Source organism: Notolepis coatsorum (assembly GCF_963971535.1).
Source record: "Notolepis coatsorum genome assembly, chromosome: 7".
NCBI lineage: Eukaryota > Metazoa > Chordata > Actinopteri > Aulopiformes > Paralepididae > Notolepis > Notolepis coatsorum.
Window position 1 is genome coordinate 160,747,439 of NC_140171.1, and position 26,222 is coordinate 160,773,660.

The following is a 26,222-nucleotide window of genomic DNA, read 5'->3' on the forward strand; positions in this document are numbered from 1 at the left end:
CACGCCAAAACGAGGGGAAGCGCCCTGGTATTTAAAGCCCACAGGGGGACTAATTAGCCTGCCACCACAGGTGCGAGAGATAATAGAATATCAAACAGGTGTGGCCACTAAGGGTAAGGAACGAGAGGGTGGGGGCTAGAGAGAGTGAGTAGGGAATTCCTAACAGTAGGCTTAAAGAAGACAGAGAATAGGGAATTCCTAACAGTAGGCTTAAAGAAGACAGAGAAAAGGTAGTGAGCAGCGGGCAAAACCTCACACAAAATGTAGAATTATGCAAGCGTTTCACCCTGCACATTGCAATGCAGCACATTAATCAGGACCCTCCCCCCTTTTTTCTTTCTTTTTCCAGAATCACGTACCACTTTCAAGAAGCCGCACGTTGCAGCAATTGAAGCAAAGACCTGTTCTAGCCAAGTAAATAGCAAACTTACTCATCACTATGTCATCTTATTCTCGGGCTAAAAGACGTAGAGTCAACAAATTAGTGAGAGAGACAGAGCAGGCTATCCTCACTGATTATAAGTTAATTGTTGCTGCTAATTCAAGGACAAACCATCACTCTTTAGAGAACACAGATCCTGTCACAAATTAAGCATCTTCTACGCAAGCCACATCAGCCTCTACAACAGGTAGTGAAAATGTTGTCTGAAATTCCACATGTTGGATCCCCATGTCCCACAGATGATCCAATTTTGCGTAATATTCACACTGATGGGCCTGTCCCCACACAGTTTACTTCTTCACAACAGTACAGGAAGGTCTCCACTCATCGGTTTACTTTGTCCACAAAGAAAGGAGACAATTGTATTGAGGTTGGAGATGGATTTGCATTAGTAGAGAATATTCTTAAATCAGAGGAAGAGGTATATATAATTTACAGAAAGTACAGACACAAACAGCCATACTACATGTATCCCTGTGAATCATCATACATTGGTACATACAAGGTCAGTGGCTTGCAAGAAGATATAGGGATAGGTAAACTTCGCTATATCAAGCGCAAATGTCTTCTCTCTCCAGACGGAGATGGTGCCATTGCAATACCACTACTTCATTTAACAGCATAACCATACTGCCCTACAAAGCTAAAGTGCAGTAACTATATTGACACACTGACTCTAACGTCGGATTTCGGGGCATAACTTACCTCATTAATAAATACACAATTAGTACAATATTACATGTACACAGATAACATGTTTGGCTGGCCAATTGAAACGCTTAAAGGAAAACTCCAACATTTTGTGAAATTAGCTTATTTAACATCTTCCCTGGAGTTGGAAAAAGGGAGATGCATACCTTTTTCGTCTCTCTGCATGCTTTGGGCTTAGGGAACGCCTGGACCGTTAGCCTAGCTTAACTTCATCACTGGAAGTGGGGCAGACATCTAGCCTAGTTCACTACAGTCAGGAAATATACTCCAAATACAACTCCCAAACGTTCCTGTAAACATGTTGTGACCTGTGTGTTTACCCCGTCTCCCAGTCACACAAGTCACACGAGTCTCCCAGTCACATGAGTCTCGTGTGACTGGGAGACTTGTGTGACTTGGAGACTTGTGTGACTTGTGTGACTTGGAGACTTGTGTGACTTGTGTGACTTGTGTGACTTGGACTTGTGTGACTTGTGTGACTTGTGTGACTTGGAGACTTGTGTGAATTGGAGACTTGTGTGACTTGTGTGACTTGGAGACTTGTGTGACTTGTGTGACTTGTGTGACTTGGACTTGTGTGACTTGTGTGACTTGTGTGACTTGTGTGACTTGGAGACTTGTGTGACTCGTGTGACTTGGAGACTTGGACTTGTGTGACTTGTGTGACTTGGAGACTTGTGTGACTTGGAGACTTGTGTGACTCATGTGACTTGGAGACTTGTGTGACTGGGAGACTTGTGTGACTTGGAGACTTGTGTGACTCGTGTGACTTGGAGACTTGGACTTGTGTGACTTGTGTGACTTGGAGACTTGTGTGACTTGGAGACTTGTGTGACTCATGTGACTTGGAGACTTGTGTGACTGGGAGACTTGTGTGACTTGGAGACTTGTGTGAATCGTGTGACTCGTGTGACTTGGACTTGTGTGACTTGTGTGACTTGGAGACTTGTGTGACTCGTGTGACTTGGAGACTTCGACTTGTGTGACTTGTGTGACTTGGAGACTTGTGTGACTTGGAGACTTGTGTGACTCATGTGACTTGGAGACTTGTGTGACTGGGAGACTTGTGTGACTTGGAGACTTGTGTGACTCGTGTGACTTGGAGACTTGGGCTTGTGTGACTTGGAGACTTGTGTGACTCGTGTGACTTGGAGACTTGGGCTTGTGTGACTTGTGTGACTTGTGTGACTTGGAGACTTGTGTGACTTGTGTGACTGGGAGACTTGTGTGACTTGTGTGACTGGGAGACTTGTGTGACTTGTATGACTGGGAGACGTGGTAAATACACAGGTCACAACATGTTTACGGGAACGTTTGGGAGTTGTATTTTGATTGTATTTGGAGTATATTTCCTGACTGTAGTGAACTAGGTTAGATGTCTGCCCCACTTCCAGTGATGAAGTTAAGCTAGGCTAACTGTCCAGGCGTTCCCTAAGCCCAATGCATGCAGAGAGACGAAAAAGGTATGTATCTTCTTATAACTCCAGGGAAGATGTCAAATAAGCTAATTTCACAAAATGTTGGAGTTTTCCTTTAAATGCTTAAAAAATGCAATGTGTGCGGACTAATTAGGAGGCGGCTGTTACAAAGGGTCAGATTAAACCGAATATATATATTTATTACTTGAGATATATTGTATAGTATTTGTATATCGTCTGATATCCCTTGTATATTCTTTGTACATATACACGGAATATCCCTTTACCTAGTACAGGCCAGACCATAATATTCGTTCTCCTATTGGACAGCGACCCCCCTAGGCGCCACGGCCATACCCCCAATGTCTAGTTCAAAGTCACCGCTAAGACGTATAAATACGTTGCAGGTGGATACAGCAGTTAGTTACCCCAATAAGTTGAAGCCTTCACCACGATACAACGTGCTGTGAAGTGGGCCCGTTTTGCCCCAAAATAGAGCCTTGAGACCGCTTGCAAATTGATAGCTGAAGTGTCAGAGTTTAACGCTGTATCGTCGAGTTCGACCTATTCTATTCTATTATTAAGTATTAGTCTATTATGTATAGTGTATCGTGCGGCTACCGTTCTACAGTGACCAGCATTACCAACGTTTCATCGTACCGAGCTAGTGTGCTTATCCAGGCTGGGCAGCCTAACCTTGTGCCGCCATCCGAGGAGCCCTAGACGAGAACCGTGTGGATATGTACACTGGATAACCTACACCGACGACTACAGACAGAAATAAGGCTGGTACTATAGATTATTCACCTTACGTATAAATACGTTGCAGGTGGATACAGCAGTTAGTTACCCCAATAAGTTGAAGCCTTCACCACGATACAACGTGCTGTGAAGTGGGCCCGTTTTGCCCCAAAATAGAGCCTTGAGACCGCGTGCAAATTGATAGCTGAAGTGTCAGAGTTTAACGCTGTATCGTCGAGTTCGACCTATTCTATTATTAAGTATTAGTCTATTATGTATAGTGTATCGTGCGGCTACCGTTCTACAGTGACCAGCATTACCAACGTTTCATCGTACCGAGCTAGTGTGCTTATCCAGGCTGGGCGGCCTAACCTTGTGCCGCCATCCGAGGAGCCCTAGACAAGAACCGTGTGGATATGTACACTGGATAACCTACACCGATGACTACAGAGCCCTTTTCGGCTGGATTATATTGCTTTGGTCCTGTGGCTGGTTTAGGACGGTATGGGAATGGCTTGTAAGGAGAGATCATTATTAGTACCGTAAATTCTCATTTCAGCCCTTTGAAGATGAATGGTGAGGTGGTGCTGTGGTCAGTTGTACAGTTCCCAAATGGTGGGACAGCAGTAGTTCTAGAGAGCTGGTTTAATGCTAAAGACCAGACTGTGTTATGACCCCCTAAACACATAAAGCTCACAAAAGCCCTTCGAGATGGACTGCAACCAGATGATAAATGGATCACCTATAAGGATGTACGTGAGCTTACTACGTGTGGTGAGTATTTCGTGCAACACATACACAAAAAGTGAGGACGCAAATTGTGACGATGCACATATGATAAGAGGTACATATATTTTTTTGTTAAACACTGGACTGCAGATATGTTAATTGTCATTTTCTCTGTGCTCTTTCCAGAGACCCATGATGAGGCCAAAAAACGAGAGACCAAGTACACCTCAACTATGTGTCCAACCTCTGAAATTGAATCTGAGGACGAAGGAGATCTCCGCCAGAAAAGAAGATCCAGGTACAGTGTTCACTTTGTTAAAGGGACAACTCTCCCTAGAGTGTTGTAAATAATGGCACTGCTGTTGTAGTTGCAAGTAGTGCTAAAAGGATAACACACAGTGGCCTGAGGGCCTATGTATTCAGACTTTAGCCTTGACTAATAAACGTAGTATCATAACTACATTTATTACATGTGTGTATATATATACTTTTTTTTAGGCCAAATCAGCAGTATGTGCACTCGGACTCTGATGACTCGAGTGGCGACGCCAAAAGAAAACGTTTTGCCAAAGCACCTGATGTGGGTTTCCCAGGTATTGATGCAATGCATTTATTTTATATAGGCACTTTGGAAATGATCACTGCTACAGTTAATAATAATAATAATAATAATAATAATAATAATAATAATAATAATAATAATAATAATAATAATAATAATAATAATAATAATAATAATAATAATAATAATAATAATAATAATAATAATAATAATAATAATAATAATAATAATAATAATAATAATAATAATAATAATAATAATAATAATAATAATAATAATAATAATAATAATAATAATAAACAGTTAAACAAATTAGTCTGACCATGTACCGACAAATTGAGCATTTTAATTTGATTGGACTTCTGCATTTCTTGCAGTTATTCTATAGTTGGCCCAAAATATATACATTGTGAATAACATGCCAACTAAAATATGTTGTAGGACAGACTCCAAAATCGAGCCGGTCTCGTAAGGCGCTAAGATCCGGCAACCCTCCAGTTGTTGGCCAAGAGCCTACAATGAATGGTATGTTGCTATGAATGTTAAAATGCCAACTAGATGACTGTTTAAACATGATTTGTAGCATCTTCAATTCTCACCCTGGCTTACCTTTTTTAGATTCTTTGGATGGTGGCATGATCTACAGCTATTTAGATTTGTTGCAGACTCCTGATCCAAATAACAGTAAGTGAACCCATATCTGTGTTCTTGTGAGGAGCTTGCTGGCAGGTCGCTGGCATCATGGTGCATGCCAGCCCACTACAAAAATTCAAAGCCTTCACAACTTGCAAGCAATGTCACAATAAAAATGTGTAGTTGTACATAATGCTTTTATATTGAGCACAATTTCCACCATGTTTGAGTCGCAACTTATTTTACATTTCCCCTTTGTAGATCTGGTTACTAGCAACTACCGGCAATCGCTAACTCAACATAATGGTGAGTTATCAAGCAATCTCATAACATAATATTCTGGCATGTTTAAAATATCTGTATTGTCTCGCATTGTCTTTGATATTTTTATTAAAGTAGTATTTGGCAGTGCACGTGAAATCAGCTGAATGGAAATCAAACATTTTCTCACATGGGGGATTACAATAGCGTCATTTGCTAATAACTTTGTGTATTTCCTACTGTGTTTCAGCCGAGATGCCAGGATTTGATATTGTACAGTACCACCAGCAGCAGCAGGCCTCACATGTCCAGCAGCTGCAAGATCGACAAAGTGCAAGTAGTGGTATGATACTGTACTCTTTCAGTAACAGTGTTTTGAGAGACGGGGATACAACTCCTTACACCCCTTCCTGACATAGAGCGACGCGAGCGAGCGAGAAAAAGTGATTAAAATGTATTCGTTTCAATCAGACTATCCTGACCTGCCACGAGCGACAGTGAACTGAGCAGCGATGTCGTTCACCCCTCAAATATTCGCTCGCTGTGTCTCTAGTTGAGCGATTACGCGGCCGAGTCCCGCCCCTAAACACTTTTTATTGGTCGAGAATCCAGGTAACACACACTCGGACACGCGCTGCGTCATATCAGGACAGTGTCGTGTGCGATTTCGTCTCCAGTTCGCTCGCTTGCTGCCTGTCAGGAACCGGTGTTAGTGATTATGACATGTATGTTAATTTGACTGACAAGTCAGATTTTGTATTTTTAAATATAATGATTTGTTTCTACAGGGATGTCGGGATGCAGCTCGGGGCAATACTACAGTCCCCCTGGTCTCTCACAACATGCACAAAATGGTATGCCATTTTAGAGGGAACTACCACCAGTTTGATCCAATGCAGTCAAACTATAGTGAAATATATAACTATGATTTTGTTTCCACAGCGATGTCAGGATACAGCTCAGGGCAATCTGGTGTTTCACAGCGTAGACAGATGGCCGGCGATGACGGGCAGCTTATGAAAGGCAAGTCTATTGGACATGGTGTAATTCCTTGTGTGATTTGCTGCTTATTTTTATTTCTCACTTAATGATTTTAACTCTTCTTCTGAAGACCTTACCATCCAGAAGATGAATTCAATGCTTGCTGAATTACTTGTCGTGGTGAAGGATCTGTCCAGAGATGTGCAGTTCATCAAGACCGAGTTGGCTGAGGGCAACATATCTGGTGTGACCAGGGGACACGGGGTGGCCACCACAACCACTATGCTCCCCTTCCAGCTGCCAATCGCCAGTGAACAAGACTTCAATGAGGCAGAATCATTACTGATGGAGCAATCAGTCCGTCAAAAGATGGTAATTTATTGAACTGCATTCATTTATCAAATGTAGATTGTTTCAGTGTGGTCTTGTTCCGGGGAAAAATGTGTTTAGCACTTTCTAGTTCAAAACGTGTTAGAGCTTGTATATCTGCTATTTATGAAACGTTTTGAAATTGTTCAAATATACCGTTTACATATGGACAGGAGGGTTAATGTGGTTAAACCTAATGACTGGCATGGGCTGGAATATCAGTGCATGCATAAAGTGTGTGTATAAACAAGTTGGTTGCTCTGTGTTCATAAAATAAATGTTATGCTGTTTCTAACGCAGGGCCTTCATTTTCTTCTCTCTGATTTAGATTTCTCGCCTGGCTTTGGTAGGAGGCACCAATTCAGAGAACCTGATCAGACTGATGTTGAAAACTGCTATGACCAACGCCCTGGCCAGTGGGTTCAACTGGGCTGGAAAGAAAGACAAGCGTTGTTCAGAAAGCAAGAAGCCATTCAAGCACACCACACTACAAGCCTGCATGTTTGGTGAGCTTCCTCCCCTGCAAACTACTTCATAGGTTAAGTTTAGGTAGTGAGGTGGTGATGCTGGTGATGCTGGTGATTCAGAATATAATTATGCTGTTGCAAAATCTTAAAAAAAAAGTGTTATGTTGGAATAAAGTGATGAAAGTGCAACCTATAAGAAATGGACAACGTAATTGGTGAGCTTTAGAGGTGCATGGATACACATTGTATTGCCTAGATGGTGTCAGGCTATAGGCGATTGCTTAATTCTCTTTCCTGTCCAGTCTAACTGGATGCTGACTGTAGCTTGTTACTGTAGACCTACAGAGTGAGTAATTGAGTGATTAAAAAAAATCGCACTCGTGTGAAGTGAGGGGTGCTCTTATCATCGTACATCATCTCACCTCTCTTCCTCACTTTTTTATTTTTGTGTCTATCAGCTGCTGCTCGACAGTTTAACCCCAAGCTGACCGACCAGGACTACAGCGAAACTGTCAAGAAGTGGCTTCGTTATGCGCCAGACCGGGAGGGAGGAACCGAACTTAAGTCAAGCGAACCAGAGTCAAACTTAAGGGTACCCCAGCACAGCACACACTGTTTCCCTGGTTCATACAGTACAAGGAATTACCCTCATGGACACTGTTCTTCCATGGACGGGATCTACTTGAATGACTTGCTGCTTCAGCCTGTTCTTGGAACCGAAGTGACCCAAACTTAATTGTCAAGCGAACCAGAGTCAAACTTGGGGTACCCCAGCACACTGTTTCCCTGGTTCATACAGTACAAGGAATTACCCTCATGGACACTGTTCTTCCATGGACGGCATCTACTTGAATGACTTGCTGCTTCAGCCTGTTCTTGCAGTGTTTATTTTTTTTATTTTTTATTTTAACCTTTATTTACCCAGGGTAGGTTCGCTGAGCACGGATGCTCTTTTTCAGCTACGCCCTGCTTCACATTCACAGAGTTCCATTCACACCTGGGAGCTGCCCAGGCCTAACAAAATTAATAGTTGGTTTCAGGTTGCCGACCGACCCTGCCGATTTAGGTGCGACCCAATATATTTTATGAATTTTTAGAAAAAATTATAAAAAAAAATAAAAATCATTTTTTTTTTTTTTTTTTTAATAAAGTTTCATAGAAATCTTAGTCAAACATTTGGTATTATGGATATTAAACATGCTGGCAGAGTACATGCATCCATGTTGTTGTGAACATTTTAATTAAATAAAGAAATTCCCTATCCATAGTCGCCGTGGGAAAGAATAAAATAAGAAAATAAAATAAAATAAATTCCCTACCTACCCATGGCCAAACTGACAACCAACCTGAAACCAACTATTAATTTTGTTAGGCCCCAGTACAACCAAGTTTCAAGTTTCAAGTTTCTTTAATAGTTGTCATACAGAAGTACAGAATACTTTTGTACAAAATGCTTCTTACTGTTGCGCTCCAGAGACTGTGCATGACAAGATAAGTATGAAATAAAGACATAGTAAAAATTAGAAGTAAAAAAAGAGGTCACAGTGTTCAGTTTAGACATATGTACAATGTTCGTAGACGTAGTTACCATACAATATACAATACTGTGCAGTGTACTAATATACAATACTATATAGTGCAAGGCATAAATGGACGAGGTGCAGTTTAGGTACAATTCACAGTAGGTGTACGAGTTGTAGTGCAAATCCTTTATCAATAAATATAAAGTGTAAGTGTGTTTGTGTGATCTAAAGTGTGGAGAGTGGGTGCTGCAGTGTGTTGTTTGTTTGAGTGAGTGTGTGCGTGTGGGTGTGTGTGCTGTGTGCATTTGATGGTTGTTGCATAGTGATTATTGTTCGTTTAGCGATTATTGTTCGTTTAGCAGCCTGATGGCCTGGGGATAGAAGCTCCTTCTGAGTCTTTCTGTGCTCGCCATAAGACTCCGGTATCGCTTGCCTGACGGCAGCAGTTCAAAGAGGCAGTTGTTCGGGTGGCTCGAGTCCTTAATAATTCTCTTAGCCTTCCCCTTGCACCGCTTGTTGTAAATGTTCTGGAGGGTGGGAAGCCCCCCTCTAATTGTGCGTTCGGCTGAACGTGTCACTCTTTGTAGTCTGCTACGGTCTTGTGCAGTGCTATTCCCAAACCAGGAGGTGATGTTGCCGGTCAGGATGCTCTCTATTGTACATGAGTAGAAGTTCCTAAGGATCTTCTGACTGACTTGGAACTTCCTTAGGCGCCTGAGGAAGTAGAGGCGTTGTCGTGCCTTCTTCACAACACTGTCAATGTGTGTGGTCCATGTCAAGTCCTCGGATATGTGGGCTCCGAGGTACTTGAAACTGTTCACTCTCTCAACTGGTGCCCCGTCGATGCTGAGGGGGCTGTAGTCCTTGACCCCCGACCTCCTGAAGTCCACAATCATCTCTTTTGTTTTGCTGACGTTCAGGGAGAGGCAGTTCTCCTGACACCACTGTGACAGGTTCTCTACCTCTTCCAGGTAGGCCCTTTCGTCGTTGGCAGAGATCAGGCCCACCACTACTGTGTCATCAGCAAATTTGATGATGGTGTTGTTGTTCCGCTGTGCTACGCAGTCATGTGTGTACAGGGAGTAGAGGAGGGGGCTCAGAACACAGCCCTGGGGGGCCCCTATGTTGAGCGTGATGGATGAGGAGGTGCAGTTGCCGGCTCTTACCACCTGGGGTCTGCCCGTCAGGAAGTCCAGGACCCACTGGCACAGGTCATAGTTCAAGCCCAGGTCCCTGAGCTTGGCTATGAGTTTGGAGGGGACTATGGTATTGAATGCTGAGCTGTAGTCGATGAACAGCATTCTCACATAGTTCCCCTGCCTCTTGTCCAGATGTGATGCTGCTGTGTGCAGCACATGGGCTATGGCGTCCTCCGTGGACCTGTTGGGGCGATATGCAAATTGCAGAGGGTCCAGGTTGATGGGGAGGGAGGAACAGATGTAGCCCTTCACTAGCTTCTCAAAGCACTTCATGGCTATGGAGGTGAGGGCTACAGGGCGGTAGTCGTTGAGGCAAGCGGGCGTAGATTTTTTGGGTACAGGGATGATGGTGGACTTCTTCAGTGTCTGACACTGTTGGCCACTGAGCAACTCCACTGGAGCAGTTGGGGGTTTAGTGCCTTGCTCAAGGGCACTTCAGTGGTTGGTGTTAAGGGTATGGGAGAGAGTTATATGGGAGAGAGTTATAGAAACATTAGGGGTGTAACGGTACACAAAATCCACGGTTCGGTACGTACCTCGGTTTTGAAGACACGGTTCGGTATTATTTTCGGTACAGTGGGGGGGGGGGGGGGGGGGGGGGGGGAATCCAAAAAAATTGCTTTTCATTTATCTATTTATTTAACTGTATTAAACAATATAAAACGAATTGGCCATAATTGACTGAGCAAACTAATGCTTACTGCTGTAACCTACTAATAACACTTAAGTAAATCTGAAGATTATTATATAGCAGATGCCTTGGAGGATAAGTCGTGGACAACTGTAGATCATCTAAGCTCCACTGTGTTTAAATTCAAATCCTCTGCCATTGTTATTTAACCCTTGTGTCTGAAAACTAAAGTATTATACTCTTATTAGGGGACTAAATTGAAAAACTCCATAAAAAGATTATGTTGAAATAATTTCCCACTTTCTTTTCCATAAATATTTTATTCAACTTCAGCCCTGATCATAACCATTTTTTATATTATTTTTGTAATGAAATACTCCCACTTTTCTGAAAAGAGTTGTTAAATATGACAAAAAAAAGAATATGTGGTGGTTATGATCTGGCTGAAGTGGAATAAACAATTTATGAAGAGTAAAAAAAAAATACAAGATAATTAAAAGATTATGCCACATATTATGTTGGCTACAAACATAATCACTGCAAAGTTATCAAACAAATACGAATCTGATCAGACACAAGGGTTAAGTTGTTGTTCCCTTTCTAATTTCCTCAAAAACATCTAGTCTAGTTAATGTGATCAATATTATTTGACAATTGATGCTTTTTGTTGGACATTTCAGTCAGTGAGCTCATACTTTGAGCTCATAAATTTATAGTTAAAATGATTGAGACAACGCAATCTTGTCTTCGTTGTGCATGAATGCGTGTGTGCTCACCACACACAATATGTGTGTCACTATTCTGGCAGTGGCTATATATGTATTGTTAATGAAAGCCTGTTATAAGGTCCGTTATTTTTTTTTGTGTAAAAGATATGGTCACTGGAAGTATGATATGAGACCCTAGAAAAAAAAAATCATATTAAAGCCATGTTGTCATTTTTGTTCACACATTTTTGGAAATATGGTCATATAAGAATTTTATTATTATTTATTTAACAATAGTGTGTTTAACAGCAGGAAAAAAACATGTAATGTTATGATGTATACATATCAGCAGCAATATTTTAATGTAAAATGTACATTAATCAGTATTGATTCCTTAACTTTACAAGTTACAAGTAGATGTACAAGTTACAAATGTACAAGTAGAGTACCATTTAGATTATGGTTGAATAAACATTGATGTCTAACATTGATTCAATATAAAATCAACTAAAATGTGCATGTAGATTACCATTTAGATTATGGTTGAATAAACATTGATGTCTAACATTGATTCAATATAAAATCAACTAAAATGTGCATGTAGATTACCATTTAGATGATGGTTGAATCAACATTGATATAGTATCAGTTATGGTTGACACCTAACGTTGATTCAAGTAAGTCATAGACAACAATCTGTATAATTTCGATGTCAGGCTTCAACATAGATTCAATATTTCTGCCGAACCCTATTTCAACGTTGATTCACTCATTTTTTGCTATCTGGGGCGCAACGCGATTGGGCGCTGAGAGGCCAATCAGGCCGCGCAAACCGAACGCGGAAGGACAACTGCCTTGGGTAAAGTATTCACGCGCCTGGGAGATACCCCACCTGGGTAACTGGTAACCTGGTCCCCAAGCGGGATTCTAACCCACAACCTTCTAGCTCTGAGGCGACAGTGTTAACCACTATACCACCGTTTGTTTTATGTATGATATTGTGAGGAAGGGGCAGGACTAGATAAGTATTTGCTTCCTTCTGCTCCTTTTCGAACTCATTTGTTTATCAGTCACACAGAGCAGAAGAATTTTGCCAAAACAAACCAATAGTATCCAGCTGCAGAACGGCAGACCAGCCACACTCTCAGACCCAAATAATTTTTTTTGTTTATTTTTTATTTTTTTTTTATCTATTTTATTGTGTTTTTTATATGGTTGATAAATAAACTCAACTCGATTCTCTGCATGGGGCTCATACAGAACCAAGCATTTCACTGTAATGTACAAATGTACTTTATACGTGACAAATAAAAGCAAACTTGAAACTTGAACTTGAAACTACTGGGTAATAGTGCTAATCAGTAAGTCATACTGGCCAGCTGTGTAACTAGCGAGAGTAGGTAAGGGATATGTACATGTATATATATATATCTACTGTGGCGTTGGGGCAACACAACACAGACACTGTATTTAAGGGGCAAACACCATGTTTATTGTCCATAGGGGAGAGAGAAGAATTGAGGGCAAATTAGACAAATTATAAATATAATGAAGGGGAATATCTACTGCTTTCTACAACTAGCCTACACTGTAATCATAACTATTATTAATTCAGAAATAATGTTAGAGAAAGAAGTAGCCCTGGCACTGTTAATTAGATAGTTAAATTCAGATATCAACTCTTTGAGATAGAGAAGATGGACTTGGAGGTTGGAAGATTTCCATTGCCTCTCTGTTTTGCGACACAGATGTCGTAATTCCACCAAATGGAGCAGTTTACGGCTTGAACGGAGCGAGTGACGTCATCATCTAAGATGGCCGCGCGTCGCTGTTAAAACCAGCAGCTAACGTTTCTACAGCCAGACTGTTTACCTTGGGGAGCTTTTAACTCGCTTCTCTGCTACAAAACCCTGATCAAAGGACCAGTTAAACACAACACAAGTGTTATCGGTCACCGTCAACTCCTCCGTGCAAACATGACTGACGTTGAACCCGATTGTGAACCAGATCAAGTGTGTTGTTGTCTTTGTTGTGAGTCGGAGCAGAGACATTAAACGAGTCTCTTGCTAACGTCTCTGTGGCAGAACTGTACTGGATCAAAACGTAAGTACAGTTATATTCACATTGTTTTCCTCTTATCGCTCCTTCCTTGCAGCAGCAGCAGAAAGGAACCGTTGACACAGAACAACATAGTTCTCTAGGATGGCTGACAGTAGACGACAGAGTACAGCTACTTGCAGCAGCCTGGGCCCTGTTCCTCGTTAGCCGGATAATGTTCAGCAGCTGAAACGAGGATTATTCTGCCTCTATATCTAAAAGGTCTGTTCCTATCTGAACTGATCTAAACACCTTCTTTAACGCCATACATAAACCATAAGCTATATTAAACATTGATTGATTGAAAATTGTATTAACAGATTGCAGAATGGGTACAATACACACAATTGGTTGGGTAGGCGGGTTGGGGGGGGGGGGGGGTTGTACATTGGATGGGGTTGGGTTAGGATATTTACATGGGCCAGTTTCGAATTGCAGTCTCCCGTAGGTGCTCTTTGAGAGTGGTTTTGAAAGTGGGTAGTGATTCACATTCCTTTACAGCTGTGGGTAGGGCGTTGCACATTGATGTGGCATAATTGCAAATTGTGTTTAGTCCCTTGTTTGAGCCGAATCTGGGTTTGACATGATTTGTGGAGCTCCCTCTGGTGTCGTGGTATTCACTGACCTTTGGGAAGTAATTTGACATGTACATGGGTACCTCAGTGCTGTAGTAGTGTATCTTGTAGACCAGGCCCATTGCAAGTTGCTGTACTCTGTTGTCTACTCTAAGCCATCCTAGGTTGTCAAAGTGGGCAGGGGTGAGGTGGGTTCTAGGAGTAAGGTCAAGCAGTAGTCTGACCAGTTTGTTTTGGGATGTTTGTAATTTTGTTTTTAGCGCCTTTGAGGTGCTTTGGTACCATGAGGTGCAAGCATAGTCATAGTACCCTTGAATGAGTGCTCCTGCCAGAGTCTTCAGGGTATTCTTGTTTACCAGAGAGGAGATCCGGTACAAGAATCGAGTTCGTTGGTTGACTTTTTTTATTACATTGGATGCCATTTTGTCACAGGAAAGATGAACCTCTAGGATGGAACCCAGGTATGTAATTTCATCTTTCCTTGTGACAATATTGTCACCCACTGTAACTGAGAAGCCGTCGGTCTTGCTGAGTTTGTTATTTTAACCGAAGAGAATGGACTCTGTTTTCCCCAGGTGGTGTAATGATAGTTTGTTATCAGCGAGCCAGATTCTGCAGAGTTCTGAGCTGAGGGTTTTTTCAACCTGTAACTTGTTCTTGTCAGAGACCAGCAGGGCTGAGTCGTCCGCGAACAGGAACAAGTTGCAGTCACAAGCTGACGACATGTCATTTGCATGAATTAGGAACAGTAACGGTCCTAGTATGCTTCCTTGTGGATTAATAAAGTTTTCAATCAATTCAATCAAAACCCTATGCTACCTGGCCACGCCCCCCACTAAATGTATTGACAGAAGGTTATGACAGAGGAGATGCCGGATCCGATCAAATAGGTGCCGGTCTCAATCTGGAAGGTCCTGGCACAAATTAAGTCCTGCATTCATGTAATCAGCTTTGAATAAAAGCTTGTCAACTAATTGGCCTACAGTTCTCATTCTTTTCCCCTCCATACTGTGATGTGATTGGTGGAGAGAAGCCTCTATATATGTCCTGGCTGACCAGTCAGTTCCAGACTTGGATCTACAGTATGGGCTCTCTGTGACCATCTGCATTTATCCTTGTAGCAAAACTCCAGTTCCAGTAGAAGACGTCCAAGATCACACCTACTAGAATGAAGGAGGAATCAGACCAGCAGGACCTCTGTAAGTCAGAACAAGACTTCCTACTGAAGAGACTTTAGTTTACTCTCCAGACCCAGACGTAAATAAAGACTAGTATGTTGAGTTGTGTTTCCCTCTGTCCCAGATCCACCCAGAGACCTACTGATTATTAAAGAAGAAGATCAGGACGCGCTAGAGCCACCCAAGGAGACTTCCTTTGAGATGAAGGAGGAGCCCACATACCACCAGGATATCAGTATGTTGTTTCTTTCTCTTATCTTGATTTAGTCTTCTCCTTCCTCTGCTCCAGCATGTTTGTATGTCTCGGTCTTTGTCTCCATTGCTTTCTCTCCTCTCATTCTTTAATTTGATCAAACTCTTGTTCACATTCAGCCTAACTCTTTGGAGCACTTTATTCTGGTATCTCTTTTATAAATGGAACACCTTTGTCCTGGTTCCCTGCTGGGTTGAATAGCAACCAGGAGAACTAAGCTGATAGAAGGGATCCCAACTGTGATGTATTATTCCTTAGCTAAAGGAGTCAGTGGTCTTGTTAACTTAAATAAATGTAATGGAGGAAAAGGAAGTATGTTTGATTTTAAATAAAGTTCAGTATATAAATATAATAATTTGTAAAATAATACTGTAAATACTGGAGTATTTCCTTAGTTGCTTGCTGTCTCCCTCTGCCCCAGATCTACCTCCAACTTCCTATCAATCATGAAAGAAGAGGCTCAGGACTAAATTACATCCTGTTTTAGATTTTGTATAAAGATTAATACAAAAAAAACAGTGTGACAAATCTGTAATTACAGAAGAAATCAGAAAGTGGCCAAATACTTTTCCATGCTACTGTAAGTACTTAGTTGCTGTCTCCCTCTGCTCCAGATCCACCCAGTGACCTACTGATGATTAAGAAAGAAGAGGCTCAGGACACACTAGACCCAACCATGGATATTTCCACTGGGCTGAAGGAGGAGCCCACAGACCATCAGGATATCAGTATGTTACTTGTCTTTTTATTGTCTTTATTTTCTCTTGTTGTCCATCCTCTGTTGCAACATAGTTGTATGTCTCTGTGTCCACAGCTTTCGCTCCTCTTTCTTTCCATGAAGTCTCAGTCTATTTGTCTTACCATAACAAAGTGTGGTATTTTCACATACATTGTTGAAGAGTCTGATGGATGGAAAGTAAACTAAATGGCCATGTGTTTCATTACTCTCTATGACTGTCTTGCACTAGCTGGTAGCCCCTCCTGTATATGGCTGGTCCCTGGTCAAATACAGTTCAGAATGAATCCATAGGGAAATCTTTAGGTCCAGAGATTGAAGAGACCTACTGATTATTAAAAAAGAAGATATGTAATTACAGAAGAAATCAGAAAGTGGGCAAATACTTTTCCATGCTACTGTAAGTACTTAGTTGCTGTCTCCCTCTGCTCCAGATCCACTCAGCGACCTACTGATGATTAAGAAAGAAGAGGCTCAGGACACACTAGACCCAACCATGGATATTTCCACTGGGCTGAAGGAGGAGCCCACAGACCATCAGGATATCAGTATGTTACTTTTCTTTTTATTGTCGTCTTTCTTTCTTTCTCTTTCTTAGACATCTTTTATTTTTTTAAACTTTGGCCATTCCGCTGGCTCTTTTTTGCGTTTATCGCATTTACTCTGGTCAAGGATGACCGACAGAAACAGGCTGAATGGGGTACAGATGGGGGGAAGACACTCTGGGAAAGGCACGGCTGCAGTCCGGGATTCGAACTCGCTAAACCCCAGATCCGCGACGAGCACGGTTGTCCCCGGCGCCGAAATAGCGCTCGAGGTACGCGGTGAGCTACTGGAGCTCCCCTCTTAGACATCTTTTTAAGTCTCTAGATGTGAGGTTAAGAATTTACCTATACGAATTCTTAAAAATGAATATGATCATTTTTATTCTGTCGCCTATTGATTAAGGCTGTAGAGGGTAGACGTCTGCAGGGGCCTGCCATGTCTGCCCCAGCCCAGCCCAAGCCTGTAGCATTCAGGCCCGGCCCTACCCTAGCCCGAAAAGTTAAGCAATTATTCGGCCCTAGCCCGACTTAAGCCTGAGGCCAATATTACGATGTGATGACGGACATCACACACACACACACAGACTACCTACGCTACACACACAAATGCTACATTACGACAAAAAATGCACAATGCAATAACGACATAGCTCTGTGGCTAACAACGGCAACAATTACATGCCCACAGACATGACACTAAAGCGTACCGAAAATACTCTAACCAAAAGGCCAATTAATTTGAGTAAATCAGGATGGACTCACCACTTCACTGTTAGATGAACTTCGGCAACAAAAACTTCTTGCGTTGAATAACTTTAACACTCACAAATCTTCGCCAACCGGCTAAATCCAAGAACAATCATGCAAAACCTTTTACAGTTTATTCCACTCTGCTGTACATTCGCGGGCGCTCTGAAGGAAAATAATGGCATCCACCGTTGATGGCTTCAGCTGTTCTCCTCTCCTCCAGCGTTCTCCCTGCGCTGCTGAAATATCGCTCGCTCCAGCTGCTGCTTGCGGGTTTACTCAACACATAGCACGCAAGTCTAGCTAGCAAAGGAAGCTTCTCCATCTCCGACACGCACGCTCTCAGCGGTCTAGCTTGTTGCTTTGATGGAAACACGACGCGAGGGCCTGATTGTGTGTGCGCGCACGACTTGTGTGTAAAATGAAGCGAGACAAATAAAAGGAGCCCGAGCCCTACCCGAACCCCATCTATGCATAAATAAATCTGCCCTGGCCCTAATCTGTCCATGGTGTCGGGCCCCTTCGGGCTTGCAGACCTCTACTGTAGGGTCCTTGTCTATACAACACAGGTAGGGATGTCCCGATCCGATCACGTGATCGGGATCGGGGCCGATCGCGTGATTTTCCGAAGATCGGGATCTGCAAAAAAAATAAATCTGTATCTTTTTTATTTTCTTTTACTTTATTTTTTTTATTCAACAAACATGACTATGTTCACGTCTTAAACTCATACTGAGGCCTTAGTTTTGGTTTTAAATTGCATATCATCATTAATTAATTTATTGTCACACAGAGCAGAAGAATTTTGCCAAAACAAACCAATAGTATCCAGCTGCAGAACGGCAGACCAGCCACACTCTCAGACCCAAATAATTTTTTTTTTTAAATAAATTTCTCACATTACATTCACCCTGAATGTTGACGTTATCCAGGTGAAAAGTTAACTTCATTCAAGCGAGGCATTGCAATCCTTGACATAAATCATTTGATGTATAATTAAATCAAAGGAAATGTGTTTGGGTCTGAGAGAATGGGGCTGCTCGATTATGACAAAATTCATAATCATGATAATTCTTATTGATATTGAAATCATGATTATTAAACACGATTACTTATTGATTTGAGAACATCACAAGGCTTGACACTTACTTTGCATCTGACTGCTTGGAAAGACTGCTGAGGGTATAGACCCCATCGGGGGCTGGCATGCGTTAACACCCCATTATAGGAGGGGATGTAGATGGTACTGAGGCCAGCATGCTGGTCAGAGAGAAGAGCTGTGGGCAAAAGGCTAGAGTTAAATGATCTAGGGCAAATTAAAGGAAGGAATGGGAGACAGTTAACAGGGATTTGAAAATGATGTTAGATGGACTTAAAGGAGCAGTGGTAAATAAATTGGAGAAGGTGGGAGACATTATTTATGAATATGGTGCTGAAAGATTTGGAATCATTGAGAGAAAGAGGGTGGAGAGATGGCAGTCAGTTAGGTCCAGATGGCAGAAATAAATGGAGAAATTGGTGAAGGAGAGGTGATGGCTAAGAAAGCAGTGGAGAGCGGCATTAGTAGATGAGAAAGAGGAGACGGCTAAGAAAGCAGTGGAGAGAGGCTTCAGTAGATGAGAAAGAGGAGATGGCTAAGAAAGCAGTGGAGAGAGGCTTCAGTAGATGAGAAAGAGGGAATTCATGTTTCAAAGGAAGAGCTAAGAAATCGGTTAGCAGTACTTGTCTCCAGGGAGCGAAATTAACTTTTTGACTCACCGGCCAGTGGCGGGTAGATGGGAAGAGTCTACCCGCCAAGCATATTTCTTACCTGCCAAAATTTTTTTGATTACAAAAAAATATATATATTTTATATAAAAAATGTTTTTTTAAATAAAATATATATTATATAATCATACTTGTAGTTGTATTATCTGCGAGACATCGCCACCACGCAATAAGTCAAAATGCTTGCTATCTGCAAACAGCTCCACTGTCTGTGTGTATACTTGAGTAGCCTCCAGCTCCAGCAAGGATTCTCCGGCCCTGCAGCTAGACCCTATATTCAGCTAGACCCTACATTCAGCATGCAAGGATTCTCCGGCGATGCAGCTGGACCTTATTTAACGTTACGGTTCTTTTGTCAAATCACATTCAACATGCCCTCAGCTAGAATACGCATTCAATCAATGTTATAAGACATTGATATCAGGAGCTATCTGTAGCTACTGCTAGCCCGGTAGATAACGTTAAGACAATTTAGTTTACTGGGACAGATGAATCTAACGAGAGCTAGCTAACGAGGGAACGGAGGTATTATGCACTCGAGTAGACTATTGCTGGAGCATTTGTTGATATCAGCAGCTATCAGTAGCTAGCCAGCTAGATACCGTTAGACAATGCCTCGTCATGTATTAAACTAAAAGTGAATAGTTGACTGGGTCATTGTTTAAACAGTAACGTTAGCTCATGGAGGTCCGATATAGACTAGAGCAGACGGAAGTAAACAAGCCAAATGATAGCTTCCGATTGGTCATTTGCTTTTTTTTCTCATGAAACCAGTCACGTCACTCTACTGTGATTGGACCGTTGACTTGAGTGCGATGTGGGACTTGTAGTTTTTTAACGATCTTGCGGCGGAGAAAAAAAAGACGAGCGGCTATAATCTGTACTCGCACAAGAGTATCGTTATGAACTACACGTCTACACGCCACACGGCGGGCAGCCCTCTAAGTGTCATGCGCCAAAGGTAAAAACAGACCGCCCCTGGCGGGCGGCGGGCTTTAGTTTCGGTCCCTGCTTGTCTCTCTCTGGAGAAGACGATAAGCTAATTTCACAAAATGTTGGTGTGTTCCTTTTAAAGGTATGTTCAGCCAAGGAAAGGGAGAGCAAGCTGTAGTAAGTGGAGTCTCCTACCAGGTTTATACAAGCTGTAGTAAGTGGAGTCCCCTACCAGGTTTATACAAGCTGTAGTAAGTGGAGTCTCCTACCAGGTTTATACAAGCTGTAGTAAGTGGAGTCTCCTACCAGGTTTATACAAGCTGTAGTAAGTGGAGTCTCCTACCAGGTTTATACAAGCTGTAGTAAGTGGAGTCTCCTACCAGGTTTATACAAGCTGTAGTAAGTGGAGTCCCCTACCAGGTTTATACAAGCTGTAGTAAGTGGAGTCTCCTATAGGCTTGGGCGGTATAATTTTTTTCATACCGTCATACCTTGCTGACATAATACCCCGGTATACGGTATATGACTTTCATTTTCATCAGCGGGGGGGGGTAAACAAATCACAGTACGATAGCCACGTTAGTTAGCCCAGCACCAGGCAGCCAGGTCCCGACGTTGGCTCTCAGTACGATAGCCACGTTAGTTAGCTCAGCACCAGGCAGCCAGGTCCCGACGTTAGCTCTCAGTACGATAGCCACGTTAGTTAGCCCAGCACCAGGCAGCCAGGTCCCGACGTTAGCTCTCAGTACGATAGCCACGTTAGTTAGCTCAGCACCAGGCAGCCAGGTCCCGACGTTAGCTCTCAGTACGATAGCCACGTTAGTTAGCCCAGCACCAGGCAGCCAGGTCCCGACGTTGGCTCTCAGTACGATAGCCACGTTAGTTAGCCCAGCACCAGGCAGCCAGGTTAGTGCACTGCAACCTTGCCCAGGCCTGACGGGGCCTGGCCCGGCGGGTTCGGGCTGGGTAGGGCTTTTTTTTTAATAAATAATTCGGGCTCGGCCGGGCCCGGGCACCGCCGTTTTTTATTTTTTTTATTTTTTTATTGAGTCTTCTTTTTCTTTTCTTTTTTTTCTTCATATAACTAGGGTTATAGGATAACCTTCGTTTTAAGATTCATTTTCTCTTTTGCGCCAGAGAAACATTTGGATGTAATTACCGCAGCGCGCAGGGAGAACTCAGGAGACAAGTTCAACTCGATTGGTTGTGTTGGAATATAGCCAGTTGGCGAACGTTTTAATTTGTTCTTGGGATGTATAGCTGGTTGGCGAAGTTTTGTTAACGGTGTTCAACGCGTTGCTGACGTCGTGGTGAGTGATGTTTATTATTTGCTGGGTCGCTAGTCGCTACCTGTTTTGTTGTGCTTTTCATTATGTTGCGCTCTGCTCGAAATCTGATTTCTGTTTTCTGTTTGTAGGCTATTGTGTGTCGTGTGTGTGTGTGTGTGTGTGTGTGTGTGTGTCAAAGAAGATTCTATAGCCTTCAATACGTTTTACGAGGCTGATGTGTGAGTCAGTCTATAAGCGAGCACTGGGAGAGACGGCATTCTAATAAGAGAGAAACAGGCTATGTAAATGCTTCTTAGTTTCGTTTATTTATTACGTTCATATAAAACCGTGTTTCGAATATTTAAAACAAATACAAAAAAAATTATATTTTAATAATAATAATAATATTTTTTTTCAGGTTTTCACGCGGGCTAGGGCTTAAAATATTATTTACAGTCGGGCTTATTTTCAGGCAGGGCCTGAAGTTCACGGGCTCGGGCAGGGCTCTGGCTTTATTTTAAGGCCCTTGCAGACCACTAAGCCAGGTCCCGACGTTAGCTCTCAGTACGATAGCCACGTTAGTTAGCCCAGCACCAGGCAGCCAGGTCCCGACGTTAGCTCCCAGAACGATAGCCACGTAACCCTCTGCTGGCGCGTGCTGTGCACTACAATCAACTCTGTGTCAGGGTAATAGCAGTATGTGACGTCACGGTATTGAGAATCATACCGGCGGGATTTCGAAATATCCTGGTATACCGTCATACTTAGTCTCCTACCAGGTTTATACAAGCTGTAGTAAGTGGAGTCCCCTACCAGGTTTATACAAGCTGTAGTAAGTGGAGTAGTCTCCTACCAGGTTTATACAAGCTGTAGTAAGTGGAGTCTCCTATCAGGTTTATACAAGCTGTAGTAAGTGGAGTCTCCTACCAGGTTTATACAAGCTGTAGTAAGTGGAGTCTCCTACCAGGTTTATACAAGCTGTAGTAAGTGGAGTCTCCTACCAGGTTTATACAAGCTGTAGTAAGTGGAGTCTCCTACCAGGTTTATACAAGCTGTAGTAAGTGGAGTCTCCTACCAGGTTTATACAAGCTGTAGTAAGTGGAGTCTCCTACCAGGTTTATACAAGCTGTAGTAAGTGGAGTCCCTACCAGGTTTATACAAGCTGTAGTAAGTGGAGTCCCCTACCAGGTTTATACAAGCTGTAGTAAGTGGAGTCTTCTACCAGGTTTATACAAGCTGTAGTAAGTGGAGTCTCCTACCAGGTTTATACAAGCTGTAGTAAGTGGAGTCTCCTACCAGGTTTATACAAGCTGTAGTAAGTGGAGTCCCCTACCAGGTTTATACAAGCTGTAGTAAGCTGAGTCTCCTACCAGGTTTATACAAGCTGTAGTAAGTGGAGTCTCCTACCAGGTTTATACAAGCTGTAGTAAGTGGAGTCTCCTACCAGGTTTATACAATCTCGTCTCGTTCCCGAGCACACTTGAGGGAGCAACACCCCGATGTTGGTAAAGCTGACACTGCCACAGACGCGCTATACACTGTAAAAACTGAGCGTCATCCGGTAATTCTTTTATGATTATCAGCTAATTTTATTTATTCAACCAAAACTGTGTAAAATGCAATTCATAAATGGTTCAAATTCATTGAATTCAGCTCAATTCGATTTCAAATGGCACATAGTCTTTTTTATTATGTATAGGTTACTAATAATTATTTAATAAATATGAACCCCAATCCCAGTTTTTACAGTGTAGCATGGCGCTTCAACCCTTCTTTGCTCTCCGAGAAAGCATTTCGGGATCAAATGAGATGGAATAGAATAGAAATACTTTATTCATCCCGAGGGAAATTTGGCACTACAAATCGCTCACAGTAACCAGTAAACATTTAGGTGGACAAAAACAATGAGATCTCTACTCATTTAGTTCATGGAAACGAAACTTTGGAAGCGCTCTGGGTATTCATATTTTTTATATCCAAAGCAGGGCTTGACATTAACTTTTTGAGCCACTTGTCCAGTGGCTCAGATATTTTACTTGTCCGAAAGTTAAACTTACTTGTCCGAAATGTACTTGTGAAAATAAAGGCCTATTTAAAAAAAAAAAGAAAAAAAAAAGAAAAAACGACGACAAGAGATTTGGACAATTATTATGATTTAATAACTTAAACACCACAAAGAACAATTGTGTGTATTGAGCCGTACTGTATTGTGCATTCTGCAATCTGTTAATACAATTTTCATTCAATCAATCACCTACCCAGTTGGACAAGTTAAATTGTATTATGCTTGTCCGACCATTTTTTTTACTTGTCCCGGACAATAGAACAAGCCTTAATGTCAAGCCCTGCAAAGCTTTTTTAGACTACGGCAGAGTTACACGTGCATAACGTTAAGTGGCTGGAGCAGTCATCATAACTCGGCAGTGGAAATAGGGGTTTGTAACGTTAGCGTTATAAGTATAACAACTCCAAAATTACACAATGAATCAACACAGTACTATAACTATAACGGCGCTGTTAAGGTGGTATTGAGAGGGCACATTATATCTTATGAAGCCTCTGAAAAGACAGAGAGTAAGTGCTTGGCTGAAATTGAAACACAGCTTCCCTCGTTGGAGCAGGTTACAGACTCACAATCCCAAACGGACCTAAATAATATTTTTAAATTAAAGTATGAATACAACTCTATTCTGGGCAAGCAGGTTAGCACGCTGATTCGCTCCCCAAACCACCTTTTCAAGTGGTCCCGGTAGGGCTGACCCCTATTAGTCGACTAATCGGTCGAAAGGAGCCGTAGTCGACTGGCCAACATCTTAGTCGAATATATAAAAAAAATATTTATATATATATTTTATCATTCTTTCCAAAAGAAAAGAGGCCTAGAAGCATGGCTAACGCTAATGGCACGCATACCAGAGGCTAACTGCCTACGAAAACAGGCACAGAGGCACTGAAAGAGGATTTCACCCATCTAATGAACACACTAGACTAGACAAATATCAAGATGTATCCATCAGTGGACCAATTGCATGCTTTTGCAGAGGACAAGAAGCCTTCAGTCGACCCCTTCAGACATTAGGCACCCCCCACAGCCCAAATGGAATGATAAAAAAAAAAATATATATATATATATATATATTTTTTTTTTAAATACTATACTTTTTTTTTTTTTTTTTTTACAAATAGTCGACTAACGGCACATTTTGGCCAATCATAGTCGACCATCCAAATCCTTAGTCTGGGACAGCCCTAGGTCCCGGTTATCCGTCCCCGGGGACGGAACGCAGCGTTCTCATTACACTACTTTTGGGGCAATCGTGCTCGGAAACGGCCCCGGATGCCTAGTGAGAAAGCACCCTCAGACTCCTTTACCAAGAGCTTGGTGTGCTCAATTGCTTTGGATAGTTTTAAATGATGAATAACAATGACGGCGAATTGCTTTGGAATGCTGAAATGTATGTATCCCAAATTAACGTTCAGATTAAGTTCGGATTAAGTTCTGCGGGCAGTCAGCGTCTGTCGGCATCGCTCCGTTATAAGAACCAGGTTAACTGTGTCCTGGCTGTAGTAGAACCAGGTTAACTGTGTCCTGGCTGTTGTAGAACCAGGTTAACTGTGTCCTGGCTGTAGTAGAACCAGGTTAACTGTGTCCTGGCTGTTAGTAGAAACACTATGCTTATGGCAGATCAATCAGCATGGATTGTCTGTAAACTTTAATACATGGCAGTTTGGTTTGTTAGAACAGACTGTAATCTTATGCTTATGGCAGATCAATCAGCATGGATTGTCTGTAAACTTTAATACATGGCAGTTTGGTTTGTTAGAACAGACTGTAATCTTCACTTGCTTATGGCAGATCAATCAGCATGGATTGTCTGTAAACTTTCACTTGCTTATGGCAGATCAATCAGCATGGATTGTCTGTAAACTTTATGCATTGTTGTCAATTGCCATATCTTGCTATGCTCTGTATTTTTTATGTCCGTTCTATTTTATAATTTTTATTTTATTTTATTTTATTTTTATTTTACTATTTTTAAACTGAATCATTTTAAACTATTTTTACTATTTGTGTTACTGAAAACTGTAAGCGGAGAGCCTATTGGGATGCTAGATCCTAATGTGAAACACTGTGATTCTACCTGTCTATCTTTTTATGCTCGCTTATGCCTGTATTTTTTACTGTTGTGAAGCACTTTGAACTGCAACCTCTGTATGAAAAGTGCTATACAAATAAAGTTATTATTATTATTGTCCCTCAACCAATACATAGGTTGAATGCCATATTTTGTCATATTTATTACAGTATTATTATAATGATTTAATTCAGAAGATGTCTGTAGAATCAACGTTATTATACTGTACACATGAGGCGTTAAGAACACACGCGACTACAACTACAAGCCTCAGTCAATAAGCATCATGAGTATTCGCGCTGCGTAATCATCAGCGGGATGCCATGCACGTAGCACGGTCAAAAGCCTACAAGGTTTTGATACCCCCATGATCCCCCTCTGGAATGTTGAATTTAAATGCAAATGCAAGCAATTGCGTGATGCAACCATCACTCAAAAGCGTGATGCCGACAGACAGTAAATGTAAATGTAAATGTAAACCGACAGTAAATGTGCGGTGACGTGGGGCGGGCCGTCGGAATTTTAAGAGGTTAAAAAATGTATGTAAGATGAATAGATCTGGAGGCCAGGCCTACATATATATAAAAAATTATTATAATAATAAAATAAAAAT

The 26,222-nt window shown here is 41.9% G+C and overlaps 1 protein-coding gene across 1 annotated transcript in view; it reads left to right on the top strand.

The window, feature by feature from the left end:
- Nucleotides 1–26,222, top strand: part of LOC311231830 (uncharacterized protein) — a gene marked incomplete at its 5' end in the record, with an annotated part of 82,837 nt that overhangs the window by 14,111 nt on the left and 42,504 nt on the right. Inside the window, one exon of the mRNA XM_084318452.1 lies at nt 16,648–16,761. Coding sequence (XP_084174578.1) covers nt 16,648–16,761 — 114 coding nt within the window. The remainder of the gene's footprint in view (nt 1–16,647; nt 16,762–26,222) is intronic.